The sequence below is a fragment of the Fusarium odoratissimum genome (genome assembly GCF_000260195.1).
Source record: "Fusarium odoratissimum NRRL 54006 unplaced genomic scaffold supercont1.8, whole genome shotgun sequence".
Lineage (NCBI taxonomy): Eukaryota > Fungi > Ascomycota > Sordariomycetes > Hypocreales > Nectriaceae > Fusarium > Fusarium odoratissimum.
In genome coordinates this window covers 754,357-780,876 of record NW_022158694.1, presented here as the reverse complement: position 1 = coordinate 780,876, position 26,520 = coordinate 754,357, and the positions used below count along the sequence as shown (strand labels likewise).

General features: G+C 48.0%; 8 protein-coding genes across 11 annotated transcripts; 4 read left to right on the top strand and 4 right to left on the bottom strand.

Moving 5' to 3' along the window:
• Window positions 1-719: 719 nt before the first annotated feature.
• Window positions 720-6,765, bottom strand: FOIG_06056 (uncharacterized protein). 3 transcript variants are annotated; one of them, XM_031205018.1, is made up of 3 exons: window positions 6,226-6,765; window positions 4,859-6,156; window positions 720-4,811 (listed from the first exon to the last, which is right to left on the bottom strand). In XM_031205018.1, the coding sequence occupies exons 1-3, from the start codon at window positions 6,329-6,331 to the stop codon at window positions 4,641-4,643; spliced, it is 1,575 nt and encodes a 524-aa protein (XP_031065267.1). In that variant the 5' UTR covers window positions 6,332-6,765; the 3' UTR covers window positions 720-4,640. The 3 variants fall into 3 exon arrangements, with proteins under 3 accessions (XP_031065267.1, XP_031065269.1, XP_031065268.1); XM_031205020.1 differs by having other exon boundaries at window positions 4,859-6,765; XM_031205019.1 differs by having other exon boundaries at window positions 4,391-6,156; window positions 6,226-6,601.
• FOIG_06057 (uncharacterized protein) lies at window positions 893-4,365 on the top strand. The gene has a single exon (XM_031205021.1). The coding sequence runs from the start codon at window positions 1,414-1,416 to the stop codon at window positions 3,640-3,642; it is 2,229 nt and encodes a 742-aa protein (XP_031065270.1). The 5' UTR covers window positions 893-1,413; the 3' UTR covers window positions 3,643-4,365.
• Window positions 6,766-7,172: 407 nt separating the features above from the next.
• Window positions 7,173-9,237, bottom strand: FOIG_06055 (uncharacterized protein; the record flags this gene model as incomplete). The annotated part of the gene is made up of 4 exons (XM_031205017.1): window positions 7,173-7,254; window positions 7,716-8,008; window positions 8,827-8,947; window positions 9,233-9,237. The coding sequence occupies 4 exons, from the start codon at window positions 9,235-9,237 to the stop codon at window positions 7,173-7,175; spliced, it is 501 nt and encodes a 166-aa protein (XP_031065266.1).
• Window positions 9,238-9,554: 317 nt separating this feature from the next.
• FOIG_06054 (squalene synthase) lies at window positions 9,555-12,194 on the top strand. Of its 2 annotated transcripts, XM_031205015.1 has the most exons (4): window positions 9,555-9,897; window positions 9,955-11,008; window positions 11,060-11,221; window positions 11,275-12,194. In XM_031205015.1, the coding sequence occupies exons 1-4, from the start codon at window positions 9,842-9,844 to the stop codon at window positions 11,389-11,391; spliced, it is 1,389 nt and encodes a 462-aa protein (XP_031065264.1). In that variant the 5' UTR covers window positions 9,555-9,841; the 3' UTR covers window positions 11,392-12,194. The 2 variants fall into 2 exon arrangements, with proteins under 2 accessions (XP_031065264.1, XP_031065265.1); XM_031205016.1 differs by having other exon boundaries at window positions 11,060-12,194.
• A 131-nt stretch (window positions 12,195-12,325) lies between these two features.
• Window positions 12,326-15,229, bottom strand: FOIG_06053 (uncharacterized protein). Its single transcript, XM_031205014.1, has 4 exons — window positions 13,440-15,229; window positions 13,080-13,382; window positions 12,831-13,026; window positions 12,326-12,773 (listed from the first exon to the last, which is right to left on the bottom strand). Exons 1-4 carry the CDS (start codon window positions 14,097-14,099, stop codon window positions 12,604-12,606), a joined length of 1,329 nt encoding a protein of 442 aa, XP_031065263.1. The 5' UTR covers window positions 14,100-15,229; the 3' UTR covers window positions 12,326-12,603.
• A 3,795-nt stretch (window positions 15,230-19,024) lies between these two features.
• Window positions 19,025-20,271, top strand: FOIG_06052 (uncharacterized protein). The gene is made up of 2 exons (XM_031205013.1): window positions 19,025-19,679; window positions 19,745-20,271. The coding sequence occupies exons 1-2, from the start codon at window positions 19,211-19,213 to the stop codon at window positions 19,948-19,950; spliced, it is 675 nt and encodes a 224-aa protein (XP_031065262.1). The 5' UTR covers window positions 19,025-19,210; the 3' UTR covers window positions 19,951-20,271.
• Window positions 20,272-21,927: 1,656 nt separating this feature from the next.
• On the top strand, window positions 21,928-25,194 carry FOIG_06051 (uncharacterized protein). The gene is made up of 2 exons (XM_031205012.1): window positions 21,928-24,122; window positions 24,174-25,194. Exons 1-2 carry the CDS (start codon window positions 22,469-22,471, stop codon window positions 24,431-24,433), a joined length of 1,914 nt encoding a protein of 637 aa, XP_031065261.1. The 5' UTR covers window positions 21,928-22,468; the 3' UTR covers window positions 24,434-25,194.
• On the bottom strand, window positions 24,716-26,519 carry FOIG_06050 (GPI mannosyltransferase 1). The gene is made up of 3 exons (XM_031205011.1): window positions 25,570-26,519; window positions 25,242-25,518; window positions 24,716-25,191 (listed from the first exon to the last, which is right to left on the bottom strand). Exons 1-3 carry the CDS (start codon window positions 26,274-26,276, stop codon window positions 24,907-24,909), a joined length of 1,269 nt encoding a protein of 422 aa, XP_031065260.1. The 5' UTR covers window positions 26,277-26,519; the 3' UTR covers window positions 24,716-24,906.
• Between the last annotated feature and the right edge of the window lies 1 nt (window position 26,520).

Here is a 26,520-nt window from a genome sequence, read left to right as displayed (position 1 = left end):
TGTGAATAATTACCGATTCATAATTGAACTGGGGCGGACTAGAATAATTCTAGACGGTTTCCGTCATAACTGTACTCTGAGCTCATCACTACATCTCGCTTGTGCACCGAGTTCTATTTTTGTTATACCGCCCACTGATGAAAATACTTGGGTTTACTGCATTTCATGCCAATTTATTGAGGCATGAAACCAGACAGTACGGTAATAATACGGCTCAAAGCCTTCGGCTGTCGCTTCTTGTGGCGTCAACATTGGTCATGCCACAAGCAGTAGAAAGCTCAGTGATCGACGGAGAAAAGTTGGCACCCGTGTATTTTGCACGGGACAGGGGATTTGGAACAGGTCGAGATGAAGAGTGAGGAGCAAGGGGCATTCCATGATCTGTGATTTCAGTTGGCATAAAATGTAATAAGCGGTGGATGTTTTATTTGATGATCCATTGAATGGAGAAAGGGGAATTGACTGTTCTAAATATTGCAATACTTGTAATTATAGGCGAGTTTCACGGAGGTATTGTCGATGTCAGAGGTACGCACACTTGTAAATAAATAATTGTGCATCTTATCATATCTGATCTAGACCGCCAGGTAGGTACCTAGGTATGTTTCGTGATGGCAGCAACCAGTCAGATTGCTCAATTACAAGACATATGAAACTCGACTCTATAACATGACATGTCCATTTATAAACATGAGCATGATCAATTTCGAAGAGAGGTCAAGACACTCACTGGAGCAGGGATGGTCCCATCCTGGCCATGTCCTTCGCCTTGCCTTGAATGAATTACCACGATCCGTTCATCCCGCTAGTTTCTGGTAGGTATTGTATTATCCCTAGCATTTCTCGTCTATTTTCGTGTTTGTGCTTCTCTTTTCTCGGCTCTCCCTTTCGCCTCTCTTTTCTCCTTAACTCATTACTCCTGATATCATCCGTGAATCCGTGACGACCTTGTCTTTTTTTTGCTCCCTACCTTATGTCGTGACCCAACAGACGGTGATTGTTATCTCGTCTATACCCGCCGTGAACAACTCAATTGGATACTCCTTGTCACCTGCAGCTACCAAGCAGAAAAGAAAGACATCCCCCGCTTCGAATCGTCAAGCCACTTCATCTATCCAACACTCGACCCCACCGCCTCTTGTCTCTCATCATCGAAACTGTTTGTTTACTTTTGGATGTGGTCACCTCGACATTGATATTGGACCCCAAATTAGCCAGAAACCACTAGCGTTTTAGTGATCACCGCGCTGTAACATTGGCATTACAGGGCGTTGCCCACTGAAGTCCCTTTAACCTTTCCCGTTACCGCTTCTACACACAGCCAATGAGAGCTCACCGCTCCGTCCCGTTACCACTCATCTCAGCCTGAGCCAGCAAGTAGAGGCACTTCCGACAACCCAACTCGTGGACAGAATGCGCACTCTAAACACCATCAACTCGTCATCTTCTCGTCCTACATCTCCAAGCCTTTCAGTCTCTCAGCCTCATATTCGCCGCTCCGCTTCCTCCGCCGGAAACAATAAATTAGTTACCTCTTCTAAACCTCTCCCAAAGACTCGATCCAAGACCCCTACTCCAGGTCAGGCACAAGTCCAGACTAAGGCTCAGGCTCGTCCCCGATTCTCCTCCGCTGGCACCACTATATCCTCCAGCGCTCGCACGACGCCATCCCTTGGCTTCCACAACACAAATCAACAACATGTTCTTTCAGTAACCGCTACAATTCCCTCGACCCGTTCTACCTCGTCGAGTTCCGCTCCTCCTACCTTAAAAATGGCCCCAAGCGACACAAGACACAGGCCCCCGCAGCTCAGTGCTGCAGCAGCAAAAACAGTCGGACGAACGCCCCTGACGCCCAAGATTGCCTCGACAGCAAAAGGCCCTTTATTAGGCGCACCTCCTTTAGTTCGACGATCAACTCAAGGATTGAGCTCAGGCACGTCTGGCCGCGACGATGCTGTGACTCCCCGTTCTGGCAGTCGACAAGGCCGCAACAATAGCAATAGTTCGACGCCCAATGGGACACCAAATTTAGAGCGAGATGGATGGGATCCTCGGGCCTCTTTAGGCTCCTCAGGAAGGCAATCACTGTCACGAGCTGAGTCTCCAGCAGACCCGGACGCCAAATTCTTTCGTGCCAGCGACGCTCCGACTTCAACACAAGCAACCAGTCGTCCCTCGCTAGGCTCACAAAAGCCTGCATCCTACTTCCATGCCAGTAAAGCCAATGCTGAATATAAAAAGCCAACCAGCCCTCCCGTTTCTGCACCATTTACACCGACACTCAGCACCGCACCCGAGCCTTCATCCTCAAAGTTCTTTTATGCCAATGGCGCGGATCTCGAGCTTAAGCCCTCTTCAGCGAATTCATCCACAACAAGGCTCCAGTCTAAACGTCCAAGCACCAGCAGTTCAACAAACGAACAATCAAATCACGCACTACCGCCAAGGCCACATTCTCCTATCAAGATTGCTCAACCTACACCTTCTATACTTAAAAATACTGGCGCGCCTGGTCTTGGGAACAGACCCCAAATAGCGTCACCGCCTCAGATAGCTTCTCCACCTCCACTAGCCCCCCCAGCGTCTATCACCTCTTCCAAGAGACGAGTTAGCATCGATGCAGCGCCGAAAAAGCAGAGAGGCCATGCAAGAGCTGGTAGTGTTCCCAATTTTGATCACTCTCACTCACCTAGGTTGCCCATGTCACCGGCTCGACGACCTTTTGAATATGGCTCACCCCCTGCAAGCCCTGGCTCAGCTCAGCCAGCTTTGACAATGGCTTCGATTCTTCAAGTTGCCGAAGATCTCGACGATGAGGAGGAAGAGGAAGAAAGAGAAGCGAAGAAAGAAGACGGATCTCAGCCCGACTTGCAGAGTCCTACCAAGTCCAGCCATGAGCCTGTGAACGAACTAGTCGCCAATGCCCGAAGAGAACGAAAGGTGCAGGATCTGGAAATCACCAACGCCTCCCTTGAAGCTATTAATCGGACACTGGAAAGGCAACTACGGAAACAGCAGGCTGAGATACGCAGGTATCGACGACTTTCAAGATCAGGCCGTCTCTCTGCTGTTGCTTCAGCAGCTTCTAGCCGAGTGACCTCTGCAGCACTCACAGATGCACCAATTAGTCTTTCAGATCTGAGCGAAGAGGACAACTCGGCAGCTTCCTCAGACGAGGAACACGACTCACTTGACGAATCAGATTTGTCAATGACTGACTCAGTCTCGGCTTCCGACCCTCTTGATCCTACTGACGAGAAAGCGATCGAAAAGGCCATGTCCCGACGGAAGCGAGATGAAGATCGTCTGCAGCTCGATTTGACCAAGCACCGGGAGTTGCTGGTCGATAGTCAGAAGATTAACCAAAGTATCAAACGATGCCTGAACTGGACAGAGGTTCTTATCAAGGAGGGCCAAAAGGCACTGGAGTACAAGGTCCGTGTCACCGACGTTGAATTTGGCGGCCATATACTTGCTCCTGCGATCGGGGACGAAGACGAAGACGAAGATGATGCGTTGACTAGCGTTGACGATCTCGAAACTGATCCTGGAAGTGCAGCACTTGAGGCTCCCCTGCCTTGGGAGAAGGGCTCTCAGGATCGTGATAGTGGCATCGAATTGCAACCAGACAGCAACTAGTCTCGCTCATCGCAAAATGACGCATTTTCTCAATACTCGACACATCTCAAAGGCGACCAGGACGTCGTACCACATACAACTCACCATACCAAATTTTGTTCTCCTTCTTTTCGTCTCTACACACCAGGCAAGCCTCAGGGCATCACAACAAAATATCATCATCAGATCTACGAAGTCAATGGAAATAACATGCATGCATACAAGGCGTTGGGCAAGCAAGCGATCATCTTCATGTCCCTTTTGTTTCTTTTAACAGCGTTTTGCTTCCCAGCGGCTACGATGCACCATCGATTCCACCTCTCAAACGATCTTCTCTCTCCCAAAAGGAGCACCACCACAAATATTCATCCTGGACAATCGTTACATATACATACGCCCTTCGGAGATTTGGGCCTTTTTGGTTTTCATTTGTCGCCAAGATTTGTGCTTTTTTTTTTTTCGTTTGCTTTTGGATACATACTATGTATAACAGATACCCCGGAGGAAGTTTCCACGCCAACCTGGCGAGTCAATAAGATGGAATCATTGGAGGAAATTGCAGAAAAGAGAACCTAACCCGGGAATTGCTTCTCAAGCTTCCCGCAATACGGTTACCTCAAGTTCCAAGATCGGATGCGATAGGGAAAATCAGATAGTTGCCAGAAATAGGAAATGGATATAGGATATCAGGAGATGAAACTCCAATCTTGATCATCTCGCCTCTGTTCTTTGATCTATGTGCATACACACTCGGATAAGCAACATATTTGGAGATACCAGACAAACGGCCGTCAAATTTCATAAGGGGGGAATAGTGTCATGAAAATTATATCTAAATCAATGCCAGTCATCCTCGATCTATAACATTCACCAGTTCATCATGCAAACCACCAAACCAAGTCCATCAAGTTGATATCCGCCATCATTTTCAGGGACCTCAAACAAGCAGGTCTTCTTCAACCTCGCTGTGTGGTCTTTTCTCTACCATCTGCCAACTCCCCAGGAAATTTCGTTCCTGCTCAGGGTGTCGTAGCGTGCTCCTTGTCTTTGGGTTCCTTGTCCTTGCTGTGGAAGGACTTGCGGTCCTTCTTCTTCTTGTGGTCTTCCTCCTTGTCCTTCTTCATGGCGGCCTCAGCGACAAGCTGCTCGAAAACGAGATAGTCGCCCTCCTCTTCAGGAGATCGCTCAGCCTAGATAAAGTTAGCGTGACTCTGACAAAATTGGACTTGAAACATACCCGGATAAAGACATCACCAATCAGAACCAGAGCCTGTGCGCGCTCAAGTCGCTTGTTGAGGTGGACCTTCTTGTCATTCAGAATGCTGTCGCAGACCTCGCGCAGAACGCTCTGGATCTCAAACTTGCTGCCCCTCCATGCAGCGGTGAGAATCTTGCCAGTCACACGTCTCTCGTATTCAGCACGCTTCTCGTCAGTCCAGTCCTCACCACCTTTCTCCTCCATCTTAGCCATATCCTCCATGGTCTGTTGAGCATCAATAGCGCTGCTGATAGTGTTCCATGTCTCCTTGACGAGTGTGCCCTTGTCACGAAGTCTGCTGAAGAAACCGCCAATACCAAAGAACTTCTGGCTGCGGAGTAAGCTCGAGGCCTTGGAGACATAGGTTTGACCGATAGCGTGCAGGATATCAATTCCAAAAGACTCCATCTTCAGGTTCTCAACCTCGAGACGCATCTTCTCCTGGAATGCCTTGGTCACGTCAGGACCCTTGTCTGTCTCTGTCCACACGCTAAGTCTGTCGAGGAGCTTCCGTGCGAGGGTGTCGACACGCTCCTGGCGAATCTTGGCGCGCTCCTTCTCGTATGCTGCCAGCTGCTCTCGCTGCTCCTTGGTCAGGCCACCCTTCTTCTTCTCCTTATGCTTGAGCTCCTCCTCTGTTAATTCACCCTTGTTCGCCTCTGCATCAAGAAGGTCCTCGTGAGACTTGTCCATCAGTGCGGGTCGAAGAGGGATCTGGGTTCGGCTACGTGAGCTCGACGAGGGAGCAGGTGATGTGGCATCGGTTCGCTGAGGGGTATCGGCGGAGAGGCCAGCGGCGGGCGCGGCAGGTGAAGCGGGCTTGGTCTCCTTGTCGTCGTTGACAGAAGCGGCAGCATAAGTCGGCGGTGGGGGGCCTGCTTGGTGCTCTGCAGCGGCAGCGGCCTTCTCCTCTGCCTTCTGCTCTTGCTCCTTGAGGCTCTCCTTCTTAGCATCTTCAGTTCCAGGGAAATCCTCCTCGGCTTGCGCGGCGGCAGCGGCTTCGGCAGCGGCAGCTTCTTCCTCCTCCTGCATCGTGATGTCCATGGTTGCCGTGAGGTCCTTCATAAGGCTAATCTCACCGATCCAGTCCACGAAGGCTTCGCCTCCAAAGATGGAGCTGAAGAATTCAGCTGGATCTGCGAAACCCTCCTGCGGTCTCGCAGAGTCCTTTCCAAACTTATCGTAGGCTGCGCGTAGATCGGAATCGGATAGAACTTGATAGGCCTCACCGATGGCCTGGAACTTTTCGTGGGCGGTAGGGTCATTAGGATTCTTATCTGCGATGTGACAGATGTTTAGTTCTCCGATATGCTACGAAGCGGTAGAAGTGAGGCACAAGAGCGAACCTGGGTGGTGGACAATAGCCATCTTGCGATAAGCCTTCTTGATCTCCAGCTCGGTAGCCGTGGGCTGGACACCCAGAGTGTCGTAATAGGCGGTATCGACGACCATGATGGAAGATGGTTATGGGTACTTTATGATTGGTGTTTCCAGGTTCCAGGTACACGATCTAGGGTACAGGTGACAGGTAGAGAATATGAATGGTTGACGTTAAGGTAGGATAGTAGATATCGACTACTAAGAGAGAGTATGGGAGGAGAAAAAAATGGTTGCAAGCAAGAAATTGGAAATGTTGATGATGGCGTCGGATTGCCTAAATGAACTAAGGTGCCTGCCAGCCCACCCCAAGCTTGGCTAGATTACCTTGGCGGAAAATTCCTGGCAGACAATGATTAATGTAACGTATTCTACAGCGCCTCTGTATTTACGCAAGCTCCCGTCCCTGCCCTGCCCTGCCCTGCCAGTGCGCGAGGGGGTAAGAAACCTTCCTTTCAGGCTTCGTGCCCAGCCCAACGTACAGTATAGTACCTACAGCCCAGCGCCAGCCTTTTCTAGCTCAGAGAGAGGGGTCTCATAATGTAGAGAGAGTGGAGGTAGGTTGATCAGAGAGCCTACGTAATGGTGGGGCTATGCTGGGATAGACATCCATGGAACACAGTTGTCTGGAGGCTGTGATAAAACACAGACAGACTGCTTAAGAGAGTAAAGTACTGTAATAGCTACCAAACGCTTAAAACTCTATAATCGAGTTCTCTAATTATTATTACAAACCGGTTTCTAGCGTCCTTCCCCTTCCCCTTCTATTCATTCATGAACGCTTACCACAGCTCTTGATTCTCTTGCAACGGTTCCGAAGTGCCTCTTCAATGCCAGGGATTTCTGGATACCCCCGAACTTTCAGAGCATCCTGCAGCTTGGTCATATCCAGTTTGCAATCGCTTCTGTAGGGCGCCTAGGCATCCTTCAGGTCCAAGTCCTGCAATATCGTGAGGCTCATTTTGAGGTTGAGTTCGTCCCGTAACAGAGCCAGCACGCTGTAATTTGTAGCAGTGCCTGGGTTAGTGAAGTTGAATTTGCCTGTCACTTTATGAATTGCTAGAAATACCGCAGCAGGTCGAAGATCGTGCAAAAACCGACCAACTATTATGCTTGTTATTTGTCCGTACAAGCGTGCGCTCATAGTTCTGAAGGAAGCTTTGAGTATTATGATCCCAAACAGGTGAACGAAGGCGTAGAACGAAGGCGTCTTTTTCGTGCTTGCGTGCTAGATACTGGCCATTGTACGAGTTTGAGCAAGGACAGAGGTGCCACTGTACTAACTTGATGAAAAACATATGTACTAAGAGAGTTTGGGAGCAGTTCGATGTTTAGCTCGGCCTCTTCTTTGAAACCACTGTCACAGAAACAGTTTCTCCCGTCGTGTCGATAGAAGTTTCCGTGACTGGAGAAGGTGCAATGGATCCCCCGATTGACGCAGAACTTTATGATAGCTGACTTGGCGGCAATTCCTAGAGTCTTTTCGTCGCATAACTCGTCTGAGACTGTGTCCTCAACATCACCCACGACATCGTCGAATATGACGAAAACGTGAGTTGCTGAGTTCGCTTTCAATGCCGCTAAACATGTTGCTGGAGATGCAACGGTGCAATGCTTGTATCGATGATGTGCCTGTCTGAGCTCCGCTTCCAACAGGCTGGCGATTTCAGCTGCTTCAACACTTGAGGTTCCCAAGATTACGAAACTGAGCTCATCAGGTCGCGAACTGGCTTGTCCAGTTACCTGTGGCAGCTTGGGTTTGTTTAGCAGGGTCCACATACTGTTGCTGGTAATGCAAATATGATAAAGCTCCGAGAGATGTTATGTCGAGGTCCAATGGAAAGCAGAAGAATGATGGTTTGTGAGAGTGGGAAGTCGGGGAGAATGAGAATGAGAATGCCCAGTTTGACTCGGGCATAGGAAAGCTCGACATAGAAGTGAACATGCTCTTATTGCACTGAAACACCATACCTTACCTACCAACTTCGCCCAGGCTGGTTTTATGATTGACATGGGCTTCAAGGTCACTATGTCCGGTTCCTCGCTCATGTTTCCTGTGAGTTATTGGAAGCTCCAAAAGCCTCTAACACCATGCACTTGCGTGGATATTGTTCTCAGAATATAGAGCATGAGCACGATCCAGATCTAGAACTTCCAAGATTTATCACTTTCAAGAACGAACCTCAAACCTTTCGAAACGATACAGATCCGATAGCCTTTAGTTTAAGATTTCATGGCAGGACACAATTTCCGTGTTGTGCGGACTGTATCCCCATCAATGATCGATATAGGTTTCCAGGGTATTCGGACGACAAGAGGGGTTCCCACGACTTGTGTTCGGCTTGTAACAATATCAATTTAGTTTAGAGACTCTTGGACATGTCTTGTGCCATCCTTATCACCTAAGTAGCTCAGACCAGTGAGCGCCGCATGTCGTTACAAACCTGGTAACGTAAGGTTCAGCTAACGGCGCCTCACGGTGTAAAGAGACCTGATATATCAAATTAGGATAATTGCAGAAGATGAATCGTCATGGCTAAGGATTTTCCACTACTGTGATTGTCACATACTGGGCCAAGACTGCTATCACTCCTAGCGGCGTTGGATAAATCCGGCTGGGCGGTCAGGAGGCCCGGATCGTCTACATGCATAAGGGTCCATGGGTTGACCGAGCCGCTGGTGATCTGGGATCTAGAACACATTAGACTTGGTAACTAGGGACAAGAGTCAAGACCAGCAATTCTATGATCTGGAAATAGCTTGCAAGAGTCGTCGAATCCAGAGACCCTGCGCGATAATGAGGCCAGAAACTTGCGTAATGCTGGATAACTTAACATCCACAGATTGAGAAAAATAATCACAGGTCGAGATGTACCCTAGAAGTTATGTTTCACTATCTAGGACATTGTCTGGGCTGAACCTGGGGTAAGGCCAGCTCGCTTGAATGTTTCGCCTCATCATTCGACCTGAACACACACCATTACGGCGTCCGGACCGGCATTTGAATTGCTATTCGGGGGCGGTGTTGTAACCGGAGTTCCGGCTGATTGACAGGCTGCGAGATCCGATCAACTGTAACCAACCTCCGGATGCTACCCAGTTGTTGCATAAGCGCAGATCAATGATGGGAGGCTTGAAATTAATTAATGACTTGCAGTGTGACAAGAGTCTAATCACATTCAGGAACCAATCCAGTCATCGAATCCGAATACGACAGTGGATGCATGTAGCGCGGCGCTTATGCCCCTATCGGCACGATCGCTCTATAAGGGTCGGCAGCACCCACCCTACCGGACGAGAAATTGAGCTCTGTGCATAATTTGTGGGTTTATCCGGAGCGGAGGTCAACCAGTCTTATTTTGCTTCTCCCATCTGTCCTCTCGTCTTTCCTCTCCAAGCATCTCGTGGTGAAGATATACACCCAAGACGTTTCCGGGACCTGGTCGCAACTTAATTGATATATAACATTTGCTTCCTCCCGTTTCCCTGACTCTGTACGTCTGTATCAAGACGTGCACTGTTCAGTTCAAGCTCTCACGCGCTTCACTTCTGCCTTCTCTACCCCCTCACGCTACCACCGCCAAGATGGGTTACCTCTACTACCTCTTCCACCCTTACCAGCTTCGATCGATCATTCAATGGTAAGTTTATATCCTCTCGGCCCTCGTACCAAACGAACATGTCTAACAATGCTCCAGGAAGGTCTGGCATGATCCCGTCCACCAGCGCGATCCCAGCACAGAGTCCCCAGAGCTAAAAGAATGCTTTCGTTACCTCGACATGACAAGTCGCAGTTTTGCGGCTGTCATTCAAGAGCTTAACCACGAACTCCTCGTCCCCATCACTCTCTTCTACCTCTGCCTCCGTGGCCTAGACACCATCGAGGATGACATGACCATCCCCCTGGATAAGAAGGTTCCCCTTCTTAGAAACTTCCACATCACCATGGAAGAAGATGGTTGGCAATTCCATGAGAGTCAGGAGAAGGATAAGGAGCTGCTGGAGCACTTCGATGTGGTCGTTGCAGAGCTCAAGAAGATCAAGGCCCCCTACTACCAGATCATCAAGGAAATGACTCGCAAGATGGGCAATGGCATGGCTGACTATGCCCAAAACGAGGAGATGATCAAGAACGGTGTGCAGACTATTGAGGAGTACGAGCTGTACTGCCATTACGTCGCTGGTCTCGTTGGCGAAGGCCTCACGCGTCTGTTTGTTGAGTCAGAGCTGGCTAACCCCAAGCTTGCTGAGCGTCCTTCTCTTACCGAGTCAATGGCCCAATTCCTCCAGAAGACCAACATCATTCGAGATATCCATGAAGATTGGCAAGATGGCCGAAGATGGTATCCCAAGGAGATCTGGAGCCAGCACGTCGAGAAGTGGGAAGATATGTTCGACCCCAGCCAGCAAACAAAGGCCCTAGAGTGTGTCTCAGCGATGGTTCTCGATGCGCTGAAGCACAGTGAGGAGTGTCTGTTCTACATGGCGGGCATCAAGGACCAGAGTGTTTTCAACTTTGTTGCTATTCCTCAAGGCATGGCCATTGCGACATTGGAGCTTGTCTTCCGCAACCCTGAGGTTCTCAAGAGGAACGTCAAGATCACAAAGGGTGATGCCTGCAAGATCATGTTCGAGTGCACACAAAACCTCTACACAGTATGTGAGGTCTTCAAGCGATATGCCCGACAAATCGCCAAGAAGAACGACCCTCGTGACCCCAACTTCCTTGCCATCAGTGCTCAATGTGCAAAGGTATGCCTTTCTCTTCAACATCTCTGATATCCGTTCGCTAATGATTTCCAGATTGAGCAATTCATCGAGACTCTCTTCCCCAAGCAGGACCCCAAGAAGCTCGCTGTGACTCAGGCCCAGGTCCAAAACAAGGAGCCAACTATGGACGGAGGCGAGACTCTTGTTCTCTTTGGTGTTGTCATTGCAGCTCTGGTCTGCATTTCTGGTCTTATGGTACGCCAGCCCCATACTCTCAAGGCCGTACTCAACTAACACCCGATCCACAGATCGGTACCGCTTGGATCTTCGGAGCCAGATTCGATACTATCTTTAGGGAAGCCAGCGTCTTCCTACCAGGTGGCGAGAAGGCTACCCCCATGATCACGGGTCACGAAGAATTGTAATATTATGCGCGCCGATTTGTTTTGCTTTGTTCACGGCACGAACCTTTTTAACGATATCCTAACGTACATACCACATTTAGCAATGGTCCTCATATGGCTGGACCTGCTCGGCGGCATATTGCTGGGCTTTATACTCTTGTTAATACTACCTGCAGCGGCGCGATACAGCGCGCGTTGCAGTTCAAGTTTCGTCCCCCGTTCACCCACTGGTGATGTCTCTTGTCTTGATACCCAACTCAACTCCTGCACGGATGTCAAATTGCAATCGAGTCCTTCCATGACTATGATTGTGCCGAAGAAGTGCGAAAATTAAATATCTCTTGCTCTTGGTTTCCGCCTCACGGCGACGTCACGCCACAAGTCTATCTCGACATCTTGAGGATGACAGACTGGTGGCGGCGGGCAAACATTTCATCCTTGTAAAAATTAGTTCATCTCTGATTCGACCCGTGTTTGGCGATACTTTCTCCTTTGGGACGTGCTATTACTAGTAAGGCATGAAATGCGTCTGGGCAAGGTTTCACCTTTGATGCTGTTGGTGCGATATGCTGTTACACTACCGGCGGGACATGCCTTAGCCGATCTTTTGTCGATGGACGTGCCCATCATTCAGGGGGTTTGGTTACATCGTCCTGCTCTGTTTTAAGGCATCAAGATGCAGGCTAACAAGATGATGGCAGAAACTTTGGCCTTTGATCTTGAGAAAACGCTTAGATAAGTTTAGAATGATGATATAATAAAATGTCCTAGATTATGGTTAATTATTATCAGCCTAGCAGGTTCTTGTACTAGTTGGATTCGGCCTAAGTTCGTGCTCTTAAGTCTTCTTATAACCCGAGCAACATGAGTCGCTTTTCATATCATGTCAGCTGGCTCTTGATTCACTAAGTGGCGCACGTCAAACCCGTCACTTTATGCATTGACGTGAGGCAAATGGTAGTCTAGAAGGTCTATAATGTCATTACGTACCATCTATAGTAACAAACACGCTCGGTTAGGCTATTTCCAAGCCTCAAAGAAAACTCCTGGTACACATGACTTGAGATGATTCATAAATGACACCCTAAATTATATCCCATACATACACGAGGCATAAATGGTTCAGGTTTGTACAAGTGGCCAATTATCCTGAAATATTTTTGTGGTATAAGAAAAATTCCGCTTTCCCTTGTCTCTGATTCCCTAATTGATGCTGCTGCTGCGTTGCTGCTTCTATTGGTTGCCGTTGTTGGCGATGCTGTCGGTAGTGCCCTGGACGTTGTTTCGGACCTTGGCACCGGTCTGTCCAGCGAGACTCTTGATGAGGCTGGCGACCTGGGCAGGACCGTCGAGCTGCTGGAAGCCCATGAGGTAGGCGGCGAGACCGGCAACGTGAGGAGAGGCTACGAAGCATGTTAGTTTGAGACTTGACTTGATAGCGGTGGAAAAGGAAGACATACCCATGCTGGTACCGCTGAGGGTAGCGGTGTCAGTGTTTGACTTGATACCGACACTGAGGACGTTAACACCGGGAGCGTAGACGTCGACCTCGGGGCCAAAGTTGGAGAAATCAGCACGCTCATCTGTGGTGGCATCAATAGCACCAACAGTGATGGCGTTGGGGGCAGAGCCAGGAGAAGTGAGGGCAGTCTCGCGCTGGAAACATTGTTAGCTAAGTTACGAATCATATCAGATAGTTGGTCACTTACGTTCTCGTTACCAGCGGCGACAACGGGGACAATGCCAGCCTTGAAGAGGGCCTCGATGGCACGGTTGATGGCTTGAGAGAAGTCACCGCCAAGAGACATGTTCATAACAGCCTTGCCAACACGGTTCTTCTTCTTGGCGTCGTCAATAACGAACTGCATGCCCTGGAGGACACCAGAGTTGCTGCCACCGCCTGAGGCGTCGAGAACCTTGACGGCAACAAGGTCAACCTTCTTAGCAACACCGAAGGTAGCACCACCGATAGTACCAGCGACGTGACTTCCGTGACCGTTCTCATCGTCATCCTATATTCAGTTAGCTTCGTCTCTTCTGTAACTGTTCACGACTCTCTGATTACTTACAACATTGTTAATGAAGTTGGCTCCGAAAGTGGCACGGCCCTCGAACTCGCTGTGATCAATCTTGATACCAGTGTCGACAACGTAGGCAGTGATGCCCTCACCAGCGGAGTCGTCGAAAACATAGGTGTCCTGGTTGACCTTGGCGTGAGAGAGACGGTCAAGTCCAGGGGGGGCATTAACTTGAGCAATAGCAGCATTAAGTTGAACTTTGGTATCGGCCTCGATATATGCAACCTCATCAGAGTTCCAAAGATCCTGAACCATAAGATCATCGGCATCGAGAGACATGGCACGCCACTTGTTCATGCGGAATGACTGAATTGAAGTAGACATGGCCTTGCCGATTGAGCTTCGCTTGTTGAGGTTTCGCTTCTTGATAGCGGCCGCAAAGGAAGCCTCCTTGGCACTGATTGTATCGTCGTCAAAGGTATCATTGTACACAACGATATATCGGTTAGGGATGACGTTGAGAGCATCGGGGTTCTTGAGCATAGGTCGAAGAAAAGCGCTAATTCCCATCTTCTTATCGGCTTCACCTCCAAGGCCACCTCCGATACTGTCGGCCATATCACCCAGGGTCTCGGCAACATCGATAGGAGCAGCGGCAGCAAAGGGAGCTGCAACGAGCAGGGAAGCGAGGAAAGTTCTTAGGAGAGCCATTTTGATAGATTTATCGTTCGTTTTGTGGTTTAATTGTAAAAATATGTTGTTGAAGTGAGAGTAGTGAAGTGGTTCCAGCCGTTTCACTCAGTTGGCAACTCGATCGTATAAATTGAATGTCGAAAAGTAATGAAGGTAAGCTTTGAGTTGGAAACAAAGCAGTAAAAGAGTGCTATTAGAGGAGTTGTGCGATCAACGCTCCTCTCTTGTTGTTGAATAAGGATCGGTCGTGTTAGTTCGCAAGTTCGCGATACACTGTTCAGTATAACAATGAAAGGATGGTGATTAACAAGCTAAATGGGACTGTCTAGCAGCACAAAGAGGGAAAGGAAATCAAGGGAAAGGAAGAATGAGAAAATAATGAAAGAGTCAAAGAGACGTCTTCCAACAATGAATAACCCGAACAATAGAATGAGAATGGCCGTCCAGCAGCTGACAATGGGTGGGAGATGTGGGTTTAATAGGAGAAAACCGAACAATAGAATAACGGCCTCTCACTGGTGGCTTCAACAGGTTCAGATCAAGCTTCGTTGCTTCAGGAGGGAGCCGCAAGATCCATGGCGGGGATGAGGCGCTAGGGGCCGTGGATCCAGGGCTTCGGCGTCAGGGACAAGGGCCTGGAGGTGTTGTTTAGTTTAGTGGGATGAAGCCTGTACGACTACAGTCGCCAAGTCAAACGCCTGGGCCTCACTCCAAGAACCCCTTGGAACCATCAAGATTTTCTGTTTTCGGTGGGGTTTTCAATGCTCATGCTTGCTCAGCCAGCTCGTTAACTTGAATCACTATAGTCAGCTCTGCCACAGGAGCTGGGGGATGCGAAAATCTGGCACACTTGTGGTGGCATCGAATCGACGACGAAACCATAATTGCTTTGAAGCAGTTATAATAGCGTATGTAACTGTAAGGGCATCTGCTCGATTACCATCACTGATTGGTATATCCAAAATTGGCGTTTGATTACTGTTTCTCGAAAGCAACAATCATGACCGCAATAGCAGCACGTCCCTTGTTCTTTTCCGCAATGCGTTGGGCGAGAAGAACCGTTGTCGTTGCCCACAACCCGCAGGCCCATTGAAGTACCGCCAATGATATGCAGCAAATGCCGCCTCTCACCACGGTAAATCAAAGAGCTGGCGCGTCACATGTAGTACAGTAGTTGTACTTAGCTAACGGTCAGTGCTTCGAGTGCTGGTAGCGGCACGATTAGCTCATCACTATCTGTAATCTTGTTGCCTTCAAGCAAGGGGCAGGGAAAATCCGAAAATCCAAAAGCCTCCATCCAGGGCATATGCGAGGATGATCATAGCCGACTCCTGCCATCAGCTAGTCTTTGCATCACATCCCCAGGCTGTCAAGTATCTTGAGATGAATCTTGCCCGCCAGGCCAAGACCCAACTAACGATAATACCCATAAACAATGCACATTGGCAATATCACAGCGGTTTTGTTGCTAAGTCGAGAAAGCGTGATAATGCAGTATGATTGGCGGCCAGTACTGAATCTCAATGTCACATCATCACGGAAGATCCACTCACTGGAAACCAGCCAAGCCCTTCCAAGAATCGGCGCTTGACGACCCCTGGACTACCCCTGTCAATCCCAAGTTTGAAACAAGTGCCACTAGGCTTTGGCGTCTGGACCTGCCAGGCACAAGTCGATTTGGTTGGCTGCTGAAGTCTCTTCCCACGCGGCGTCTTATATCCAAACGACGCTGATTCGAAGCGCCGTGTTAACAAACGCCAGATGTCTCTGAATTCGAGGTGATACGTGTGCAAATAGTCTTTGTTTTGTTTTGTCTGTCGTATGTCGGAGAAAAAGTTTGCATTTTGTTCTAGCGTGCGCCCCCTTTGCAAGATCTTATCCATGGCTCAGTGTCGCAAATATACAGAACCAAGGGGCTGTTTTGGCAATCCTGAAGGGGCTCTAACGGCCGAGTACAACGGACGATGAGTATCGTGGGGGGTGCTAACCCCGGGCTGTCGGGGATATAATAGGTAGGGCGCCATGCAGGTCACGGGCTAAGCGTGTCTCGGAGACAACCAGGGAGCAAGGTGCTGTATCGAATTCTGGTGTGGCTCAGCAGGTGAAGGTCAGCGAAATGACCTAAGGGCATGGTTTAGCAGATTTGGGACCGATCAAAGAAGTCGACCTTCTCGAACAAGACAAGCAGCTAAGGGCGATTCACCTGATTTGTGTCATCGATCATGGATCGATATTTTGATTGGGACGACACTGGATACGACCGGGATTGGCACGGTTGAAACACAACCAACAAGCGATGACCTCGGTAGAAGTCTTTAGCTGTGGAATCATTGTCTGCGTCTGCGTTTGGGAATAGCTTCTTTTATTCACATGCATGGATGAATTGACTATGATTCAGAATGCGATGCCCTTGAAGCAGCTGCTCATGACTAATAACACAAGGGATCACTGAAGGGAAGGAGCGCGCTTACTGAACCCTCCCTGCCAAGCGACCTATCAAAGGCTATTTTCTGGGTCTATCAAAACAACAACTGACAAAATATGTTTACCTCACTTTTTATTAACACAAAACACAGAGACACACCAAAACCGACGATCGTCTTTTTGAGTCGGGCCTTGACATGTTTTGAGCTGACGAAGTTCTGAAACCCGCAGAATCGCATCTATGGAGTCTAGATCGTGGCGAGACGGACTTGACACACAGACATCCTTGCCCTATATCATCCATTGTTCACTGGCGGCCCAGTCATTCTGCCGGGAAAACTGCCATATGTACGACACTACGGAAAAGCGGCAACTGATTTGTGTACCGTGGAGAGGCTCTTGCTCAAGTCTGATTGATGTCCATTATCAATCAAGGCTTCTTGTCATCTGGACGATGATATGTCATTCTGGCCTCCATATCACACGGCCCAAGCCGGAGATTGAATGTCACGGCTACCTTCCATATTCTACACGCATGAGTATACACCGCCTTCTATGGTTTCATAAGTCATCACCCACTGAGTTGAAACCCCATGTGACTGTTTTATGTTGCCAAGGTTATATCAAATTTCCGAAACCGTATTTCGAGACTTCGAAAATGAAGTCCAAGGCAAGTCAAGGCTGCTAGATACACATATAGAAGGTCAGAATTGACCCTAGAACTACCAAGACTGATAGTTAAGAACTTATGTCTTTCTTTTCGTTGTCAAAGCTGCATGCGTACATGTATCATTATCCCAACTGCTGCTGTTCTTGTTGCAGTCTGCGCTTGATGCGGATCCTTCTCATCCCTACAACTTAAAGTCTTCATTAACTCAATCTCCCAAATAACCATAAAAAATACTCCCTTGAGACTTGAATTTATCCTTCCAAACATTTCTTTAACCATAAGTAGTTTCAGAAGCAACGTTTCGTTGTTTGACACACGAAGTTTTAGCCATTTCTTACCCGAACCCCTTTTCGGGATTAACATGCTTCTAATCATTCCTCAGTGTCTCTCTCTTGTCTGCTCGACACAGCATCTAATGTAATAGTCGAAAACATGCATGTCATCCATTACGCCCAGTATCCCGATAGCACTTTCGTTACTGATTTATCCACCGATATCATCACATGGCTCCATTTGAGGCACCTCTGCACTATTCAGCCTTGCCCTCAGGTTGTTATTACAAATGAAATCTGACACGTCTTCCGTTCCAACTGCCCCCAAACGATCGAGGTTTGGAGGTTCAATGTGTAATCATAAAAGGCGAGCTGTCACCGCAGCGTTTGTGCTCCATCTCCAGGGCAGCTAAACCAAATTGACCATATTTGTTGAACGCTGAAGGAACAAATTGGCTTTTTATTTCATGAACTCGCAGTAAATTATAGGCTATTGTCTCTCTTTTCGATTCAATGGCTCATACCAGCTGCCCCCAGGACTTGTTGTACTACAAAGTTTCACACCATGTTGCAAAGGATCGATGCAATGCTGGCTTGGCCTAAATCTGGCCCTGAGAGGAACCAGATAATTTCATTTTTTCAATTACAAGCCCTTTCTCAGAACCATTTGAATCTTCAATTCGTATTGTTTTCAATAATCTCTGTCTGGACTGCAGTTATGGTGTTTTATTTCTTTCTCTGAGTCAGCTAGGTACAGTCTTCTGCCATATGGAAGAGATATAGCCTATGATTAGTGAGTACTCTTAAGCAAAGCTTATGATGTGCTCATGATGTCTTTGGATCACGTAATTTCAGGAAGATGTCTATAAATATATTTCCATCTATTTCAAAACTAGTGAAGCTAGGATATAAATGACAACGTAAACCCCGAACCCTATGTGACTGAAGTCCTAAACCGGTTTTAGATGCGTTTTGTAAAGTAAATATTGCGATTTGAAAGGTTTTATTCCTTTTGTTATCTTTCAAAGGTCCAGAGTGTCCCGAAATTCACAACGTCAAGTCAGGGATCAAGATCAATCTTTCACTAACAAGGACTAAAGGTGAACCTATAGTCTGCGACTGTAACGGAAGTTGTATATATAGTTCTAATTATCAGACTCTCTGTTATTGAAAAGTTTTCGAATGCTCTGGCTGTCAGTGTGATCCATGTTTGTGCAACAGGCGACTCCAGGTATATAAGTAGAAGTAAAAATGGTGCGAACCGTGAACTGGACTAAAATCTGAGAGTTATTCGAGAAATCTTGTCCTTCTTCTCTATTTCTATATCTAATTGAGGGATTACAGTTATAGGAGACTGTAAGTATTGATCGATGGCTAGATAACTATCGATGCTGATACTCCCTGGTGGTATACGCTATCTGAGAAGTCCAATGAACCTTGATAAATTTGAGAACACACTGCTTTTCCATATATCTACGTTGCTCCGATGACTCAACTTTTGCTCTCTTCGAGTGACTCAAGGAGCAGTATATCCCGAGTTCGGCACCGGTCGATAACTTCTGACGCCGAGGAGCGGGGTTAACTTCGTCAACGCCTTCCCATGACTGCAGGTTCCACATTGATTCCTCACGCATCAACGGATATAAACCTCGGCCCCAGCCTGAGTCCGACTCTCGAATTACATAAAGGCCAGACTTTCTCTTGAATTAACTAGTGGTTCTGTATCACTTAACCATCTGTGCAGTTGCCTATTGAACTCCAATATGCCTGACTACGCTTCTATCGAAACAACTCTGGCTTCTATAGCCGCAAGCTCTCAAACTATCCAGCTTCTTCGAGACCTTCACAAGCAAGCCCTCGATGAGCCGCCCTACGTCAGCACAGATGGACCTGCCTCTACCGCACTTGACAAGTTTGTCGCATTGGATCCTGACAAGTGTGCCTATGTATACCTCCTGCTGCGATCTATGAAGGCACGTTTCGTTGTCGAAGCTGGGACATCATTTGGTGTTAGCACTATCTACCTAGCTCTGGCAGTTTCTCAAAATGCTGGGTCGCAGCCAGGCAAGGTCATTGCAACTGAAAATGAACCTACCAAGGCTTTCAAGGCTCGCAAGTACTGGAGTCAAGCTGGTGATGATATTGAGAAATTTATTGAATTACGTGAGGGAGATTTGCGAGAGACGCTCAAGACCGATCTGCCAGAACAAGTGGATTTCCTACTCCTAGACAGTGAGTCAGCCCCCATGGCGAGGAAAGCATTCTTCTCTTGTCCAGTGTTACTAACCAAACTGCAGTTTGGACCCCTCTGGCTCTGCCTACACTCAAGCTCGTCAGGCCGCGCATGAAGCCAGGTGCTACAGTAGTTGCTGATAACACTGAGGTTGCCAAGGCAGGTTATAAGGACCTGATGGCTTATCTAGAGGACACTACCAATGGCTTCAAGCTCACTACGCTTCCATATTCTGGAGGTCTTTTAGTTGCCGTATACCTTGGAAACTAGACGGTCTTTTGATGGGTCAAGGAAGGCAATAACATCCAAGAATTATCTAATTTACAAACACGATAAGATTATAGAATACCTGTTTTTGACGTATAAGCCAAAAGGCTATTGGGAATGTCAGATTGTTGTTTGTTGTATGTTGACCTTTATTCGTTGACAAGAATTGGAGGTCGATGAACATTCATTGATTCTTCTTCAGGGAAATGATACTTGTTTTGATTCAATAAAGACACCATTGAAGCTCTGCTCATAAAACCAAGATATCGTATGTTGATGCACTTGAAGAAGTGTCGATGTGTGAGTCAAGACGTGGAGATATGGATTCGGCATTTGCTTATGGAGCATCTGCAAACTATTGCTATTTATGACAGGGATCGTCATGCAGAAGAAGATCATCGGTAGTTGAGGAAGATCATGAATATGCCAATATTCTTCGACAAGTCAGCATATAAGAAAAGTGTTACCTTCTTGACAATGCACTGCCTCATGGGTTACGATTACTCAAAGTTGAATGACGACGCACGGTGATATAGGGTACGCGATGATAATCAAAATTTGATGCTACCTTGAATATGACACCATGATCGTAAGTGACAAAAACACTTAGACAGTTTTATGATAAGCATAGGAGACTTTTGATTGGCTTTTTCAGCTGTCCAATTGAAGATCTCATGCTTTTTTGCTCCCTAGGGACAGGGCACATCATAGCATTGGATTGAATGGCATCTCAAGACAATCAATTGTGTTCCAGACAAAAGACTTACTCCATTTGGCTGCTCCCTCGAATAAAAAACCGACTTTGGAATGAATCGTTGATAGCGTCCAAGACTAACGAATCGATAACGCATCAACAGGAGGAGAAACGGGAAATAAGCAAAGCCGAGGAGATCGCGCCTGGCGCGGCGCTAGCAGATGAACAACTTTCAGGGTCTTGCAGGGGGTTGTTGTGGAAATCATGATGCGCTGGCTCGAGCGAGAGGCTATTCTAGATGGTAGAATCTGACCATTGGGTGGATGCTTGATAGAGTTCGGGGATGCCCTGTGCCCAATGGCGTGATAGGTTGCTGATTCAGTCGGCGCGTTAGTTACCCAAGGCAGAGGCTGGGCTGAGGACTTAGGTGACACATCTGGGCAAAGTGAGGCGTCCGTCGGCTTGGGTGGATTGGATGTGATCCATGTGTGGTTGTGCAGAGAGGAGAGTGGAGGTGCTAAGGTTTATCTACTGGCGCTGGAACCTGTAGCAGCCATAATTTCAGCGTTTGTTACCAGATGAACAAGATAACAAAGATGAATCTGGTTTCCTTTGTTTCGGATAGTTGCTAGAGAACGGTTGCTGGTAGGTTACCTGCAGTTACAACCACAATTCCATAAAGCTGGACTCCCACATGTCTTGTCTTGTCTTCTTGCTGTGGGGATCCGTTGCCGCTAAGCACGCGACCTCCACTAGGTTCTTTGATAACGATCCGTCGTGGACAATTCCTGTGCCAGCATAAACAAGATGCAACTGTACTTACCAAAGAAGCAGAGTCATGTGTTGTGACGACGTGGCCATGACGGGTACGGTAGTATCGATGCCTTATCTTGAAAGGCCAGATCAGAATGGGCGTGTTGCAATACGAGCGAGCATGCACATTTACAAGGCTATGTAAGACTTTCACTGCCACTCAAGACAAAACAAGACCTGGGCTGGGCTGGATATACGCTGCAACCACCCACGCAATCTAGGCTTGGTTGGTTGAGTAGTGAGACGGGTATTGAAGGGAGTGACAATGAAGACAAATATGACAATCAAGTTAGTTTAGTTTAGTTCCCAGCAGAGGGTTACTCAGTTGTAGAATGATAACAACAATAAATAATCGGTTAGCAAGGCAGAAGTGAGGGGAGGGTGCACCTCAGTAGAGTGCGGTGCTGTGCAGTGCGTGCAGCATCTGCTAATCAACGCCTCTCATTTCCAATTTCACTCCCACTCAACGGCTGGCTCATCATCCTTTCCTCTCTCCCGTCCTTCTATTTTCCATCTCCATTTCCATTCCCCAATTCTTCTCTACCTATCTTCTTTTCTTCTGCTTCTCCCCTAACTCTCTTTGCCTACCTACTCAAAGTCTCAATCTTACAAAATCACCTCTCGTCGCCTTCATCCGTAACCGTGGAGTTCATTGATTGACTGACCCTGGTTTCGGGGTTCCCATCCCATCGGTTGTCGTATCGCAACCCATCATATTTCCTTTTTTTTTTTATTACCATTCCCCTCCCTGGAGGTCAATCACCTGTTTCTCATCCCTCCTGTTCCCTCTCCCGTCCGTCTGTGTCCACCGTGAACCAACCGAAACTTTGGGGGTTCAATCTCCAGCCCTTGAACCTTGTGGTGCCGATAAACTTCTTTCTCCTCGTTCACTGTCAAGGATAACCTGCTCCTCTTCATCCAACAACCGCCGCTGCATCCTGTATTCGAGAGCCATCATCCAACCCCGGCTCGACCTTATTGAGATGCACCGCGTGCCGGCCTTGGAGCCATCTTATGGAGAACCTTGAATTGCAATCAGATACCGATATCGATATCGATATGGGAGACTCTATCAGTGAACCTATGGATGCGGCCGATGATGGCCACACCGGCCCGCGTGCGCCTTGTCCTACCTCTATTCCTGCATCCGCCCTTTTACCTATCCGAGATAGTTATACATCACGAAGGAACGACCTGAGCGATGATCGAGACGATGATGCCGACTCCGATACAGAATTTGCCTCCATCATGGCTACGTCCATGCTGAATGGCATTCTCAATACCGCTTCCAACCCTGTCTCTCCCGGCTCGTCCAGCCCTTCTCACGATCAAGCCAAAACATCCGATTTTGTTCCTCCGACGAGACCGAGCAGCACACCATTTCCTCACCCTGATCGCCGACACTCCAAGCCATGCTGCTCCAGTGGTTCTTCGCATGGCGCCGACCACGATACTCCCACTGACTCTACCGCTTTCCCCGATAACGAGCCAGTGGTTCTCCCTCGCCCTATAACCGATTTCAACCAGCTGCCAATTGAGGTTCACGAAGCGATATTGGATCATTTGTTCGGGTACCGAGTTTCCGCTACATCGCGAAGTTCAATGGCCGTATCGAGTATTACAAAAAGTTGGGGAACGGCGCTTAGACATTCGAGGAGAAGGGAATTGACCGAGTTGGCGCTTGTGAGCGATGTTTGGCGGATTCTTGTTCAGCAACGGCTTTATCGTCATATCAAACTAAAAGCGACTGTGGACTGCCTGGAAGATGCTATGGTTCACCTTGCTCTGCACGAGCACCTGCAATCATATGTCAAGCACATCGAGATCTGGTTTCCTGTTTTCCAACCAACCTACGGACCCGTCGCTCTATCGAATACTCTGACGCTGCCTACAGTCACTATGGAAGGACTGACTAACGCGACATACACTTTACCTGGTAACAACTGTACCCTTGAGCAAGTGTTTCAATTCGTTGGACAAACTCTACCACAGGCCAGAGTTTTGACCTTGGAAGGAGGCGAGCGACGCAAGGCACCGAGAGTTCTTCACTTTCCCGAGCAGAGGATCGACCCGGCCATCTACAAGCCGCTGCCTATCCTTGAATCGGTGCAGACTCTAGTCACGAGGGGCCAGTGGAATCTCATGCGAGACGATCAGGACTTTGCAACAGTTCTGAATGCTTTACCAGGCCTTTACGAGTGGCAGGGCTCTTATAGTAAACCAAAGTCAAAGAGCTATATTACTATGGCCGAGTTTCTTCCAAAACTCCCACGCCACATCACGAATTTGAGTCTTTGCCTCGAGAGCGACTATCGTCGAGAGGGGGTCATGCCACCATTCTATTCGAAGGTCGTACAGAAGACGCACATTTGTGCAAGAATGGCGGAGGCGTTACCTTCATTAGAGCATTTCGCCTACACTGGCCGTGTTTGTCACCACTTTTTTGATGTGGCTATGCGATCAACCGACCCACGAACTTCCCGACTCAAGACTCTAGACTTGACAGTCAAGAATTGCTGCCGATACAACACGAGCTTCCACGAGGCTGGCTCTGGCATTCAAGATATGGGATTTATCGATGCCTTTGAAAAGTTGGTACTGTCAGCGATTCGATCTCTTGAAAAGCTCAAGGAAGTGGTTTATCTGAGGATTCGGTTTGTTGATCTTGGTAAGTTTATCCGCAGCTCAACCTTTAATCCCTAGTTAACATGAATATTAGACTCCGTACTACCCCCTCTCAACCCATTTTTTATTATGCGCAAGGGTGCTTGCTCTGGCGTCTGGAGCGAAAGGATTTTGGCCGAGATGGGTCGCGTTCGCCCCGATGTTCATTTTCCAGAGTTGAGTGAGTCCTTTGGCAACATCGTGTACAACAAGGACGGAAGAATGGTCATTACGCCTGACCCCCCGAGGACGAAGATCGCATCCCTAAAGTTGTCGAATTATCGATCTCTTGCGACAGGCATCACGATTCAGTGAGAAATGTATGCCAATATGAAACACTGTGAATCTTAAACCGCAGAAGACAGCCAAAAGATCGATATGGCTGGATTATACATATGATACATCACTCTTTTGTTTTGAGACGGCGTTCAAGGTTTGGAACTATGGAAAGGAAGCTGTTAATTGAAACCACATACCCAGGAGATTGGGAGTTATGAGGGCGCATGTATACACGGGAATTGCTGGCATGGATTTACTTGGCTTTGAGAAGAATTTGCTTGGGATCTGTTGAAAAGTCACGAAGATGGAAGTGAAGACGGCGAGGTAATTTATCTGAGGGGATGCGAGCTTCCATATACCCTCTACGATACTGGCGATTTGGTATTATAATCGATGAATAAGATTGTCTGAATATTTATGCTATGTTCATCATCAATAAAATATTCACGCTTACTACACGCCTGCTTTTGTATTTCCAATTTTTTGAAAGGGGGACTTCAGTGTGGCTCTTATTCGACGTGGAACTTAATGGTCGATCGTGTTGACCGAGCAGCACCGTCACTGATGATGACACCCAGAATCCAGCAGTTAACCAAGAAGAAGCCGAGCGAGGCCAACCAAAGGCCTGGGAAGAAGGTACTGATGCCGAGAAACTCGAGCTGGTAACCTTGTTGCAACCAGGCAGCTTGGGAGACTACCCAGAGCAACAGAGCTGAGATGCCCAGCTTAGGGTTACGGAGGAAAGATGAGTTGGGCAGATAAAGTGGTAGGAAGATCATGTACCAAAGGAAGTACTGATAATATGTTAGTTGATGGACGAGCAATAAGGATGAGGGTGACTGACTTGGGATGTACAGACTTTGTTAAACGTAACAAAGGCAAAGGTCTGAGCCATCATGGATGTTGCAAGATCGCGCTTGGCGATAGCGAGAGGAATAAGAACACAAGATAGAAGAAGTTGAGGGAGGAAAGCGAACGACTCGATACGGAATGAAGGCGCAGCATCAGCGGGAGTGGCAGAGGTGAGATACAACAGGACATTGTAAGGCGAGAAGTTGTGACGGTGATCGATCCTTGTGACATGGTGAAAATAAGTATGAACAAGGAAAGGAGTCTCGTAACTGTGATTTGGTCAGTTGTGCTGACTTAGATATTTGTGTATAAGAACTTACATGGAGAACATGATGAGATTGAGAATCATGAACGTTATAAGACTGAGAAGTCCAAACTTGAGGCGATCCGGCGTGAAGAAGTTTGAGACTGCTTCCTTGTATGATGAAGGAGCAGGAGCAGGCTTTGTCTCTTTCCCTAAACGAGCATCGTCCATCCACCATACAATAGCTGGTGCATAGATGAAGGGGTATATCTTGAAGTGAACCGATAGCCCGAGAATGATCGCAGCAAGACTGAGTCTTCGTCTCTCAACAGCCCATAATAAACCTATCGTCAACACACCCAAGAGGCCTTCCGAGCTTCCACGGGTGCTGATAGTAGCTACCATAGGGTTCCATAACCACAGCGCGGAAAAGCCTCCAGCGGTGGCTTCATCCATACCCCTCCGTCTAAGCACGCGCAGAATAAGCCATCCCGCCAAAAGATCAGCCGCAGCAAAGACTAGCTTTCCAAAAGCGGAGAATCGGACGGTTGGTAGGAGTAGCCAGGCGAGCAGAGGCGTGTAACGATATGTGTCGCGAGCATATGGTGATGAGCCTTCAGCGACAAAGCGGGAAGCGTCGGTAAAGACAAGATAGTCGATATCCGTGTACTTCAGGGCTGAATGGGCATCTTGGTAGAGGCCGTAGAAGAGAAGAGCGAGGCGGAGGAAGAGAGATATGGTGAAGAGTGGCGTTGTGCGTAGGAAGGGGCTTATTGAAGGCATTGTGAAGTGAGGTGAAGATGACAGTTGGCGGTGAGTGTGTGTTGAGATGAGACAGGATAGAGAGGCTAATGAGCTTATAAGACCATAGCTTATAACAGATTATGACGTCTCAAGTTATCTCGGTTTTCCTCTTATTCCGATTCACTCAAAGAATCTATTGTTGTATGCCACTCAATGGCAGTTTGCTGATGTTGAGTAACGCAGCCCGAATCAAGCTGCCTTCCAAAAATGGAGAGCTCTTGCT